We start from the raw sequence: 13,920 nt of genomic DNA on the forward strand, positions 1-13,920 counted from the left end.
TTGAAATTTTCGCAATTTTAAGAAAATTTCATAATAATTGAAAAAATGTTTATTCATCAATGTTGATCTAGTAGATCTTCATTGGCAATGAAACAACATTAGAAAACTAATAAAACAATATAAAACATTTAATATTCCATTTTAAGGTTTATAAAGTCATGGGTTTATATCTGGACATTAGAAAACAAAATGAAAAAAAATGCAAAAACTTTATCACTTGAGAAACATCATCCTTGGCTCAATACTCGGAGTTACAATATTGATGGGCATATTTTCTGTTATGTTTGGAATGGCCTCAATATTCTATCAAGATAAATATGAATTTAATGAGGAAAGATTATGTACAGTGATAGATCCGAGAGTGGAGTGTTATCGTCATTGTACAACAGGAGCTGTTGGAGAGGAGAATTGTCTTGTTTATTGTAAAGCAATTGTGAGGGTACATCCCGATGATGATGTTGGATATTGTTTGGATGAGCCTGAATGTGTTCATAAATCTACTCAGCCTAGAAATAGGACAACTTTGGAATTTACTGAACATGATTCATTCTATGAGTATGATATTCACTCGAATGTAACGTGCTACTTGAATGAGCATCAGACAAATGCTGCCTCTTATCAAATTCATTCAAGTTTCAAATCGATTGCTAATTTTGTTGCTATTGGACTTGGTTTGATTTCATTGGTATTTTTGGCTGTGTTTGTGATTGGTTTCATTTCTACATTTATTCATAGAATTTTGCCTCATCATTGGCAATTTAAGGCACATCATCAACATCACGATGAAGACGAGGATAACAAGAATTTCCTTTAAATTTTCTTAATTGATTCAAATTGTCAGAGTTCAGATCACATTAACAAATGAGTAATCTCAAAAAAGCACTTTAAATGAGGTGATAACAGATTTAGCTCATGTGAAATACAAGAATAAAGAGAATATAATAATAATTTATTCCAAAACCAAACTAATTCCTCTTTCAGAACAAACTTTGTGTAAACTATCAATTTCTTTCCATCCAATGAGAACCAATTTCTTTAAGGAAGGTGTGTTGTTCTTATTCTTCAACCAATCTATCAAAACATTAACGCCAATAGATTGAGGAGATCCACTCAATGTCAAACACTTGATCTTTTTGTTATTTCTCAAATTCTGAATAATTAATGAAAATTCTATCGAGTCAATAAATTGGTCACATCCTGTGAAATTCAAACTGGCTGGTGTCTTTTTGATTGCTTTCAAAAAGTCTTCCTTTTGATCATCTTCAATAATATATGAACCAGCTTGTTTGAAATATTGTATCAATTCAAATGTTTCATCAGTTGTAATAACTCCCAAATCATCAATAAGATCTTCGAAAATATCAGATGCAGAATATAATAATTCATTATCTGCTGCTGACAATCTTGGAGTAACAAATGTTGAGTTTGGAGGAGAGTTCACTTTTGGTGTGGTTGGACTTCTTGGAGGACCTGTGCTGCTAATAAATGATCTTCTGTGTCTTCTAGGAGAGCTTGTATTTGCACTATTGAAAACTGTATCTGCTACCTTATTTGTAAAGTTATTTGGATCAAAGTGGAATCTTGAGCTTCTTGGAGTTGGAGATAATAATCTGGCTGACATTGGTGGCTCATCATTATTTCCTCTTCTCGAAAGAGCAGAGAAGAAGATTTCCTTAGTAATGGTAGGGACTGATTCATTGTGATTTTTCTTCACATCTTGAGTATTGATGGTGGAAGGAATTTCCACTTCCTTGTTCATTTGTTGTTGAGGAGTATTTGGATTTGAATTGACAATTGCTGCACGAAGTTTTGAATCTGAAAGTTTAAAGTTATTGATTGGACTTGGATGTTGATACATTCTTTCAACACTGGTTGGAGTTGATGGACTGCTGTATCCTTCTGATTTGTCAATCATGGCAATCTTTTCCTTAAATCTATTCAGTTCATCCTTATTGTTTCCTGAGGCTGATAGTGGTGTGGCAACAGTAGTTGTGTTTTCACCAGTAGAGAATTTGAGTTTTCCATTCTTTTCCAACTCTTCAAAGAAGAGTTTTAACATGGCATAGAGTGATTTGGTGTTTCCCTTTTCAATTTCATCGTGAATATAGGAAAATCTTTGGGTATTCTTTGCAATTTTGTGAACAGCTTGAATAAAAGCTTGATGGTTATCATTCTTTTGGAATTTGTTTGGATTATTCTTATATTTGATAACCTTTCCATAGTATTTCTCCACAATCATGCAAAGTACAGTTCCGTCATCTATAATTTTGTGCAATGAATGGCCTTCATCAGGTCTATCTGTAATTTGAAGAATAGTTTCCTTGAAATACTTTTCTTCATCCTCTTCTAACATCTTTTGAGAACTTGTAGCTTTTTGATAGTAGTGTGTTCTACTAGACATCATTCCTTCAATATTTGCTTGCCTATCTGTAATGGATCCGTCAGAATTTTCTGAAGGAGTACTTGGTGGAATAATTGGAGCCTTAGAGAAGGACATGCTTCCAAAGCTTTTTGTTCTGGCACTCAACATTGGTCGAGATGGAGATTCCAATGGAAGGAAGATTGAGTGTGATTGAAGTTTTTTCAAGGATTGAGTTCTAATTTCAGGCTGGGCTGCACATTTAACAGAAAACTCAAAAAGTAGTGCCAAATTACTGACAATACAGTTTCTTTCCTTTACAGAGCTATGTTCTGGTTCAGTTGATGCCTTTAGTAGATAGTCATGTTCAAATACAGTTGAGATACCAACATTTTTACAGAAATTGGTGTAAAGAGAAACATTTCCAATAGCAGCTTGGTTATTTGTCATACCTTCAACATATTTCTTACATGGTTCAATCTCAGGGAACAAAGTATTAGCATATTTGCACAAAATTACTCCGTCCAATAAATTCTTGAAAAGTGAAATAGATGTGTCATATTCATTTCCAGCTAATTTCAGAAGCCATTTTGAAAGAGCTTTCTCTGCGTATTCAAGTTCTTGACTGCGGAAATCTTCCTTACTTTCAGCATTGAGCTTCTTTCCTGTTCTTAATAAACTAAAAATCGATTTTCCTCTCATCTTTTCATAAGTTTCTTCGCTAAACTCAAAGCCAGCTTCTTCCATCAACTTCATAAACTTCCAAGTTGGATCATGTTCCTTTGGTGGCAATTCTTTCTTTGGGGTTTTTGGAGTTTGTGGAGGTTCTTCAGTCTTGACAGGTGGTGGTTTGACTTTTAATAGAGCTAACTTTTTAGTCAATTCTTCTACTCTTCTCAAATGGGAGTTCATCTTTCCTTCATAGATATTTCCAAGTGATGTACTCATTTCATTCAATTTCTCTATTACTAGATTTTCAGTGTTAGACTGGAATGTAGAAACAAAAGTATTGAAAAATGAGTAATCGAGAGGGAAAAGTTCTTTCAACTCAATGTACTTTTTCTTTACATCACTTAATTGAGAATGAACATTTTGGATAGACTTGGTAAGATCTAGGATTTTTTGCTGGTATTCCTTGGTGATTTCTTCTTTCTCATTTTGAAGTGTTTGATTAGAAGTTTGGAGAGCTTCAATATCTTGCTTTAGTTTCAGCTCTCGTGTTTTCAAATTTTTGATCTCATTATCGAGCTGGTTGTTATCTGAATCTATGCGATTTTTAAGTTGTTCAACCTCTTCATTCTTGGCACTCAGTTCATTTTCAAGTTTTTCGTTGGTGGACTTTTCTTTTTCTAAGGCAGAGCTAGTTTGATCAACCAGTTTTTCAGCTTCTGCAAATTTCTGCTTTAAGTCTTTGATAGATAGATCAAGTTTGTGTGATTTTTCTTCTTGTCTATTTTTTTCTTCTTTCACTAGATCGAGTTGCTCCTTGTATGAGTTTTCTATATTCTTGGCTTGTTCGACTAATAGCTGATTTGTTTTGTTAAGAGCATCGATTTCAGTTTGCTTTGAGTCGTTTTCACGTTTCATTTGCTGAATATTGGACTCGAGATTTCTTTGAGTTTCCTGAGATTCTCTAGCTAATGATTCATAAGCGGTCTTTTGTTGCTGTTGTTTATCCTCTACGTCTTGGAGTTGAATGTTCAATTCTTCAAGTTGTGTTTTAGTCTGGGAAATGTGGTTGTCCATCTTTGCTTTTTCTTCTTCCATTATTGCTATCTTTTCTGCTTGTTGATTGGCTTTTTCTGATAGTGATTTGTTCTTTTCAGACAAGTCTTTAACCTCCCTTTCCTTAGATGAAATATCATCTTCAAGTTTGGACTTCTCCTTGTTGATTGTTTCCTTATCTTCTTCTAGTTCTTTAACACGCTTGTTTCTCTTTGTTAAGTCTTCTGATAATTGTTGGAGTTCTTCAGTTGCATTCTTAAAGTCTTTGGACAATTTGTTACTTTCTTGTTCTAATTTTTCAATTTCAGATTCTTTTGAATTCAATTTCTCCTTGAAACTGTCTTTGGCTTGATCCAAGAGCTCTGATAGCTCTTTTTCTTTAGAGGAAGCTTTTTGAAGGGAGGCTTGTAACTCTTCTTCTCTTTCTTTAAGATTCTTAATTTCCTTTTCTAGACTCTTGTTGACAGTTTCAAACTTTTCAATATCAGCTTGGAGCAATACTTGTGTTTGCTTTGTTTCTGAAACAGTATTATTGAGTCTAATCTTTTCTTCTTCAATAAGGTTCTTCAAGGATTCATTTTCTTTTTCAAGCTTTTCAATCTTTTCCTTCAAACCAGACTCTAAATTGTGACAGTTTGTTTCACAATCGTTTAGCTTTCCATTTTTAACAGAGAGTTCATGCTTCAATTGTTGAATTTCCTCTTCTAACTTGGTAACATTGAGAGTAGAATTTTGAAGGTTATTGGTTAAGGATCTTTCTTTTTCTTTCAATTTCTCTAATTGTTCTAGAAGATCAGCAATCTTTTCCTCTGCGCCTTTCTTTTCCTTCCTCAAATTTTGAATAGTATTCTCATGTTCTTCAATTTTATGTTCCATATTTTCTTGTAGCGCTTTCTTTTCTGATTTAAGGTTGGTTATATCATTCGAAAGTTGTGAAATTTCTTCAGAAAGTTCTTCCTTGTTCTTTTTGATTTGTTGAACTGATTTGTTAAGGGTTTCTATTTCTATTTCTGCTAATTTCTGATTAGATTTGAACTCTGCCAATTGGTTGTGCAAATTATCTAATTCCTTGCTCTTCTTTTCTAGTTTTTCTGTTTCATCAGCAAGTAATTTTTCCTTTGTCAGTAGAGTATTTTGTAATTTTTCGTTTTCATGTTTCAATTGGGTATTGTTTTCAGCAACTTCTTGCTCCTTTTCTTTGCTGAATCCCAAATTTTCTTCTAAATTTTTGTGGGTGCGTCTTTCATTTTCGAGATTGTTCTGGATTTCAACAAGCTTGAGCTCAGTTTCTTGTAATTTTTGATTTTCAGATATGATCTCATCTTGATGCTTCTTTTGCATATTTGCCATGCCAACTTCCATATCTTGTAGTTGGTTTTGAACTTTCTTCATCTCTCTTTCCTTAGACGAAATATCATCTTCAAGTTTGGACTTTTCCTTGTTGATTGTTTCCTTATCTTCTTCTAGTTCTTTAACACGCTTGTTTCTCTTTGTTAAGTCTTCTGATAATTGTTGGAGTTCTTCAGTTGCATTCTTAAAATCTTTGGACAACTTGTTATTTTCTTTTTCTAATTTTTCAATTTCAGATTCTTTTGAATTCAGCTTCTCCTTGTACTCTGTAACAACATTTAAGTTACCAGCCTCTGCTTTTTGTAATTCTGTTGAAAGTTTGGAAATTTCCCTTTCTAATTCTGCTACCTTTTGGCTATTAATTGCATGTTTGCTTTCCTCTTCCTTCAATTTATGTTCATACTGTTTACTTAGTTGATCCAATCTCAAAGAATCATTCTTTGTCTCCATTAATGCCGATTCTTGTTCAAATTTGTCTTGTTTAAGCTGCTTGATATCTTGTTGAAGTTTGGAAATGGTTTTCTCTAGTTCTTCAATATTCAGTTTATGTTCTCCTAGCTCCAAATCTTTTTCTGATAATTTTTTAGCTGACAATTTGCCCTTTTCTGTCAAGTCTTGTAAATTCTGTTCTAACAGGGTCTTGGCAGATTCTAACTCGAAAATCTTTTTTCTTTGTTCAGTCGATATTTTATCACAGTCGGTCTCAAGTTCATTAATTTCTTTTAACTTGTTTTTCAACTTCTCTCTTGAAGATTCCAACTCATCTTCCAATTGATTCTTTCCTTGCTCAAGTGAATGAATTTGTTTCTTCAAATCGTGTTCGTTTTGAGATTGTTCTTTTTCTAAAGTTTTCATTTTTTGCATCAATTCATCAACCTCTTGTTGTTTTGCAAGCTTCAATTCATCTAGTTGTTTCTTGAGAAGAATACAATTTTCACAATTTGCCTTTTCTGCCAATTTGAGTGTTATATCCTCTATTTCTTTTGTTAATTGTTTGACTTGGTCTTTTAGATTGTTATTTTCGTGTTGTGAATCAGTGTGTTCAAAATTCTTGAGTTGTGAAATGTAGTTTCCAATTTGAATTTGATAGTCATTTTCGAGTTCTTCAAGCTTTTTCTTTGTTTCTCTCTTTTGGTCATCAATCTTGGACATTAATTTGTTCTCAGATTCTTTTAGGTCTGAATTTTCCTTGACAAGATGGTCTAATTTATCTTGTAGCTTCTTCTTTTCGTGATCAACCTCTTCCTTCAAGTCTGACAACTTGTGTTCAGATGTGATAATCCTAGCACTTAGTTGTTGAATCTCATTATTCTTCTTTCTAATTTCCTCTATGTGAGCTGTGTCCTTTGCACTGGTCAAGTCTGAGAATTTTGAAATTTCATCTTCCAGATTCTTAATTCTCTTTTCTCTTTCTTGTACAGTGTGTTCCAGTTTCTTTCTAGTATCTGCAGTGTCCTGTTGTAACTTGGCTAACTCTTCTTGAGTTTGCTCAACTTGCTTTTTGTAAATGATTAACAAACTCAACTTCTGTTCCATAACAAGTTTGTTCTCCTTTTCTGATTCCAAGTCAAGCTTTGCTTGGAACAACTCTTTTTCTATCTGCCTGTTCTTTTGTTGTAAATCCTGGAACAAGTTAACATTAGACTTAGCATCCTCTGTTAGATGGCTATTGGATGATTTGAGAATTTGAATGTTATGATCCAACAAGTTCTTTTCCATCTCCATTTTAGAAGCTTTGGATTCCAACTCCAACATGCTAGAATTCATATTCTCTATGGTCTTCTTCAAAGAATTGATAATTGTGTCCTTAGACTGCACACTGTGTTCTGCTTGTTCAAGAGATGCCTTTTGTTGATTCATCAATACATTTAAATTCTGTACCTTGATAGATAAGGTACTATCTGATGTTTTGAGATTGTTGAGCTCATCCTGTAACAGCTTGATTGTTGTTGATTTTTCAGAATTTGATAACTCTATCGTAGAAAGGTAGTGATTAGTCTCTTGTAATTTTAGCTTTAGCTTTTCCACTTCTTCTTTGTGTTGTTGAGATTGTTCATGGATGGAAGATTTAAGTTTACGCTTTTTCTCCTTAGAGATGGCTATTTGATTGTCCTTACTTTCTAGTTGGGACTTGAATTGTTGAAGTGTTGAATTGAGGCGTTCAGTTTCATTCAATAGCTTGTTTTCCTTTTTTCTTAATAAGTCTATTATCTCCGTAACCATATATCCTGTTTCTGATTCTTGAAGTACTGTGTCATCTGGAACCAGAGATTTTAGCTTTTTACAAACATCCTCAATTAGTTTGGATTGGTTATCGATATGTTTTGACTTTTCCTTAAGAACCTCATTGAGTTTCTTGAAATCTTCTTCTTTTGTCAAACAAGTTTGATTCAACAAAATAATAGATTTTTCTTTTTCATCCAATTTCAACTCCATATTTTGCAATTGGCTCTTGAGAGAATTCAGATTTTCAGTTAGTTTCCTACTAGATTCCTTTTCTACTTCCAACTCTTTTTTGAGTTGAATGCCTTCTCTTTCTGCAGAGTGTGTTTTTTCCTTTTGTTTTTCAAGCTCATCTTGTATGGTTTGTTTGGACAAATCAGCTTGTTCTTTAAGCTTTTTGAGATCACTAATCTTGATATCTTGACTCTGAATTGACTCTTTTGCGGAGCTCAACTCTCTTTCGAGGTTGCTTTGCAAAGTGAAAAGTTTAGATATCTCATCATCTTTGGATTTTAGTTTGAGACTAAAGGTTTCCTCTAGTTGTTGTTTTTCGTTTTGGTAAGCATTTTTGTCTTGTTTGAGTTGTTGCTTTAGTTCATCTATTAATGCATCAGAAATGGAAATCTTACTTTGAAGAGATTCAATGGATTGCTTGTCGGAGAGAATAGAGCGATTCAATTTTAATAGCTCATCGTTGTGCTTACTTTCAAGAGACCTCTTTTGTTCATCCAAATTTTCAACTTGGTCCTTCAAGGTCTTAATCTTATCTTTCTTTGTTTTGATAGTATTTTTCAATTCATCCACTTTACATTTCAGTGCTTCAATTTGTTCTTGCAAAGATGTAGATTTTTCCTCACAATTAGTAAGTTTTTCACTCAAAGACTGGTTAATTGAGAATTTGGATGCATTCAAATCACTGATATCCTTATTTTGCTTTTCTTTTTCAGCTAACTCTTTGATGAATTTTTGAGAGAGTGATTCATTTTGTTTCTCACTTTGCTCCAATTTTTGATTTAAATGGTTGATCAAGTTATCCTTCTTGAATAAATCATCTAACAAACAATTATTGCTCTCTTTGAGTTTGTCCAGTTTGGATTGTAAATCTAAAATTTTTTCATCTAGGTTATTCTTAGCCGTTTTAAGAGATTCGTTTTCTTTTTTTTCATTTCCAAGTGCAATGTTGGATGAGGTTAATAGTCTCTCCACTTCAATTTTGGCAAGATCAGATTGTGAGAGTTTGATTGATAGATCCTTTGTTTGTTTTTTCAAATCCTCTACTTGCTCCAGTAGTTGTTCTATTTCTTTCTTATCAACAGTATTGCATTTTAGAGCCTTGGCAAGCTCTATTTCCAGCTCATTAATTTTTTTAGAAAACTCCCGTATTTCTGCTTCATACTTCTGCACTTGTTGTCTGGAGTTGGTTAAAACAGCCTCTATTTTCTCTTTTTCTTCCTGAATTTGCTCCTTTTCAGATTCAGATTCTCGCAACTCTTTTTCTAATCTTTCCAAATCAGAGTTCAAAGAAATATTTATCTTTTTCTTCAAACTGGTGTTAGCTTCTTCGAGTTCGTTATTTTTGTTGGTGAGATCTGAAATTTTCCTTTCATTCTCTTCAATAGTGTTTTTCAAATTTTGATTAACACGATCCAGTTTGCTTTTTTCTGACTTGCTAGTTTCTAGTTCTTCTATGATGTTTGACAGTTTAGACTCGACATTTCTTTTCATATCTGTTGATGCAGAGACTTCAATCGTAGAATTTTGAAGATCAATCTTCAGATTAGTATTTTCTTGTAAAACTTGCGTATATTTGTGTTGCCAGTCTCTTGCATTTATACTGGCCTCTTCGAGATCTCCAGATATTCTCTTATTTTCCTTACTTTTTTCATACAATTCTGAATTTAACTTTTCAATATCTGAAAAATGTTGAATTAATAGAGTGTGCTTTTCTTTCAGCTCCTTTGTAAGCTCGTTGATTTTAGTTTCTTTCGAAAATAATTCCTCTGAATGATCTTTGTCTAACTTGTGAAAATCTTGTTGTTTTTTCTCCAACAATTCCTTTAGTTTTGTAATCTCTTGATCTCTTTCATGTAAATAAATTAATTGTCTTTCCAACTCCATAGCTTTTTCCTTCAGCTTCCAAGAAACCTCTTCAAATTTCAAATGATTTTCCCTAGATGCTTGTAAAATTAGTACCATTTGTTGTGTGAAATAATCATAGAGACCTTTCACCAACTCAGAATAGTCTTTTTTCAATTTTTCAAACTTGTTTCTCAACTTGACAATATTCCTTGCCAATTCTTCAATAATTTCCCAAAGAGATGTCTGATACCCGAAACGAACATTTTCCATCAATTCATTCAATTGTTGAACACAAACTTCCTGCTCCCCTAGAGATTGCAACAATATTTCTTTAATTCTCTTATCCCTCTCCACAGTAGCAATCAGTTTATTCTCAAACTCCTCATGAATATCACTAATCTTATCATCAATTATTTTCTTCTGAATGAAAAGATCGGCCACTGATACCGAACCATCATCAGATGGAGCAACAATACTCGATGTATCATCTATTATTATACTCCTACGTTTAAAATTTGATGCAGATGATGAGGGTGATAACGAAGCTCCTCTCATTAGAAATTCATCATCACTCTCCTGAATTCGGAAAGCATCCATCATCTGAAGTGAAGATTCCGAATATCTATTCGAACGAGCGTTCAACCTCTGTAAAGTAGGACTCGTCTTGTTGATTACTTTGCTGTACTACAGCAAGAGAAAACCTTCTATTAATTTCATTGGTATCATTATTATTATTTTGAGTTGGATTGTTTTTTTCTTCTTTTAAATTTTTGGCGCCAATATTTCCATCACCACTTTCACTGTTATTATTTAGATTCATACTACTCCTATTGGACTTTGATTTACTATTATTACTTGTACTATCATCTTTGGAATGTGAAGAAGGTGTTTGTTCCGTCTTCTGATTGTTGTTTTTTAGGATTTTAGAAATGATGAAGGAAACAATGACAAGTGCACTGGCAAGTGCCATTAGAAACCAAGTGTTAGTTTGGCCAACTACTACAGACTCATCATCAAACTCTGAGATATGAAATGTTTGTTGAGCATTCTGTGACATTTTTTTTTAAACTTTTGATAGTGTGGGACAAGTGACAGAATTCGAATGAAGACGGTGTTTGCCTCTTTGCAGACATTCATCTAACATAAATGGAGTTGGCTCTTCATTGTGTTCAGTGGGATAGGTATCCAAGTTGTGAATTGTTTAATTATTAAGATAAATGTTTGAGAAATTTAATAATTTATTCTAAACAGCAATAATCTATTACTTATATGTACATTCGAATTTTCATCTAGTAATCAGTTTGTGGGTTGTATCCATCTCTTCTACTCTTAGTTTGGAAAAATTGGAAAAGACCCTTAGAAATAACAACTAAAAGAGTCAAAATTGTAAGTGTACCTGTGGTAGCCCACATGGCAATAGTTGGAGTTTCCATGATATCACATGGTGGATATTGAGCTAAAAATCTAACATTCAAAGCACTCATTGGTTCCTTTTCTAATTCCTCAGGTGATTGAGAGAAAACATAGGTCAATGTCTTGTCAATGTGATGAACATTATAATTAGTTGGTGAAGCAACAGAAATATTGGCACCTCTGAGACCTGGATATGGGAAGTGAAGAGTTGCAACAACACCACTTTCATTCAAATATGGGATAGAATAATTTGAAACAATAGGGAATGTAAGAGTGTTAATATCAACTCTAGCATCGCCTTCTTTACCACTAACAGTTGTGTTGGTGACATATTTGATAACTCCCATGACAAGAATTGAAATTTCAAATCTTTGTGGATTGGTAAAATTCTTATAATAGTTAAATTTGAGTTGTGAAAGTTTAACAGCTGGTTCAACAGTGTTATCATAGGTAATAATTTCCTCATATCCTGGATCAGAGCTCGAAATTGATTCAGTTTCATTACCGTGATGATCAATGTGCTTTGGTGTTAAATACTTGTAGCTAGGAATGTCGGTAACTGGAATCTTTGGAGTAACAAAAACTTGAACACCATCAGCGCCTAATAATAATGAATAATACATCCAATAATAATAATATTATATAATGAATGAAATGAATAATAATAATAATAATTTAACGCATCCAAAGTTCAAATGATGAATAATTAATAACAATAACACGGACGGAATTGTGTTAAAAAATCATATTTTCAACAAACCAACAAAAAACTACTACATACCTTGTTTTGTTGATGGTTCCAAAGGAGGCATATCTACATTAATAAATTGATTATAAACAAAATTACAGTACGAAACACCAGGGAAAGTATAAGTTGTACATTGTGAGTTATCATTCTTTAATAATTCCAAATCAACTTGATATTCTTTATAGGAAGGAATAACTGGGAGTGGATCATCACACAAAACAACAGCCATCATTATGCTCATCAAGGCTAACACACCAAGTAGCCTCGGAAGGATTCTCGCCATCTTTTGGAAATGTAAAAAATGGAGGGAAATAAAGTGAGGTATTTTTTTTAAGAAGAATTTCAATGGAGTTTATAAAGGAGTTGTTTCTCGAACTCCTGTACTCATATTTGTTATGGCTTTAAATTTCACAAAGCGAGTTTTGAATTTGCAGGAAGTTGTGAAGTGTAAAGTGCAATGTTAAAAAACCAGCAAAACAAGAGTTTGAATACAGCCTATTTCAAGGAATTTTCCTCGAATCGACAAATTAGTCCAAATACACAAAATTTAATATCCAATTTGAAAACATATGTTTATTTGATTTTATTCGAAAAAGAAAATCAATTTCGTACCTGTAAATTAAAAATTAATTTCAAATAATTTATTTAAAAAAAATGGAAGTTGATGTTTTTGGTGATAATAAAGACGGTCAGGCTAGGAATGCGATCGTAACGAAGGAGGTTACCTATTTTAATCGTCTTTACTATTCAATGTACGTGAAGGATAATACAACAATGGATCCAGCTATTCATAAAGAACATCTGGAAATGTTGGTAGGAAATTCTGGCATCCCTGGTTTAACCTTGGCTTCACCACCACCACAGGTACGTTGATCACTCCATTAATATTGGTTGTTGATCGCATTAATCTATTTGATCTTGTGATTTTATTTGATTTAATCAATTATTATTTAATTGATTCAAATAATTATTAATATAGAAAAAAAGAAGTATTTCAGAGGTGAACAATACACCATCATCATCTAAACAATCTGTAAATAATACATCATCAAAAAAGAAAAAAACTACCGACAAGATATCAAAAATCAAAGTGTACACTTCAAGTTTATTTGACAAAGGACTTTTAGCCTCTGGAGATACTGTAATGTTCAAGCATGATGATAAGGAAATTAAATGTAAAGTGAATAATCATGGGGAATTGGAGGTCAATAATGCTGATAAAACTGATACGAGAATTTCAAATAATTTGAGAATTATCACACAATTTATTTGTAAAGCTTATAACTTACCCTTAATGGGAAAATCAAAATATTGGAATTTATTTTATCTAGTTAATAAGAATGGATCTAGGAATAAGCTCAAAACTTTGAGAGAGCAGTATTTGGCATTACATGAACAGGGAAATTCAAAAGTTGTAGCTGAAAAGAGTGACAAGTCAGAAGAGAAAGAAACTGCCAAGAGAAGAAGAAGAAAACAAGCTGAAGAAGCCAGCAAGAAGAATGCTCGTTTATTAATTTCTCAATTGGTTAGTAGCGGACTTTTAAAGGATGGTGCTAAAGTAATTTATAGAGGTCAGAAAACTACTTTTCATGGCAAAATTACAAAGTCCAAATTTATCTCATATTACGACCAACTAACTAAAAGAGAAGAACAATTTGAAACACCCAACTCATTTAAATCTCATATTGGTGAACTTGGTAACTGTTGGCAACAAATGGTTCTCGTTGATGATGACCAGGAAATCTCATTCCAAACTTTAAGAGATAAATATTTTGAATGAGGAATCAATCTTTAAAGAATCAACAAATACAAGAGATACTATTTGGCCTCGATTTTGTAATCTATTTTGATCTGCAAGTATTAATAAATTGCTAAACAATTGACAAAAAAACAAAATTCCAGCTGTTGAAAGTCAAGTTTCTAGTGAAATTATTACAAAAAAAGCCTTAAATATCCAGATTTTTGTTTGTTACAATTATTATGTTGAGCTAATTATTTTCTTGATTATGTTAGAAGATCTTTC

General features: G+C 32.7%; 3 protein-coding genes across 3 annotated transcripts; 2 read left to right on the plus strand and 1 right to left on the minus strand.

Annotated features, from left to right (window-relative positions):
- Positions 1-199: 199 nt before the first annotated feature.
- NAEGRDRAFT_61718 (uncharacterized protein) lies at positions 200-814 on the plus strand (the record flags this gene model as incomplete). The annotated part of the gene is made up of 1 exon (XM_002682541.1): positions 200-814. One exon carries the CDS (start codon positions 200-202, stop codon positions 812-814), a length of 615 nt encoding a protein of 204 aa, XP_002682587.1.
- A 10,145-nt stretch (positions 815-10,959) lies between these two features.
- NAEGRDRAFT_77865 (uncharacterized protein) lies at positions 10,960-12,218 on the minus strand. Its single transcript, XM_002682736.1, has 2 exons — positions 11,931-12,218; positions 10,960-11,750 (listed from the first exon to the last, which is right to left on the minus strand). Exons 1-2 carry the CDS (start codon positions 12,178-12,180, stop codon positions 11,026-11,028), a joined length of 975 nt encoding a protein of 324 aa, XP_002682782.1. The 5' UTR covers positions 12,181-12,218; the 3' UTR covers positions 10,960-11,025.
- A 333-nt stretch (positions 12,219-12,551) lies between these two features.
- Positions 12,552-13,677, plus strand: NAEGRDRAFT_45333 (uncharacterized protein; the record flags this gene model as incomplete). The annotated part of the gene is made up of 2 exons (XM_002682542.1): positions 12,552-12,761; positions 12,877-13,677. The coding sequence occupies 2 exons, from the start codon at positions 12,552-12,554 to the stop codon at positions 13,675-13,677; spliced, it is 1,011 nt and encodes a 336-aa protein (XP_002682588.1).
- Positions 13,678-13,920: the final 243 nt, after the last annotated feature.

The sequence above is a fragment of the Naegleria gruberi genome (assembly GCF_000004985.1).
Source record: "Naegleria gruberi genomic scaffold NAEGRscaffold_2, whole genome shotgun sequence".
Classification (NCBI taxonomy): domain Eukaryota; phylum Heterolobosea; class Eutetramitea; order Acrasida; family Naegleriidae; genus Naegleria; species Naegleria gruberi.

What these genes read in the sequence shown, in the direction of transcription:
- NAEGRDRAFT_77865 (XM_002682736.1), bottom strand. Translation starts at nt 12,180, where the DNA reads ATGGCGAGAATCCTTCCGAGGCTACTTGGTGTGTTAGCCTTGATGAGC. An exon ending in GGAACCATCAACAAAACAAG is followed by an intron (nt 11,751 to 11,930) that starts GTATGTAGTAGT and finishes CATTATTATTAG; the next exon opens with GCGCTGATGGTGTTCAAGTT.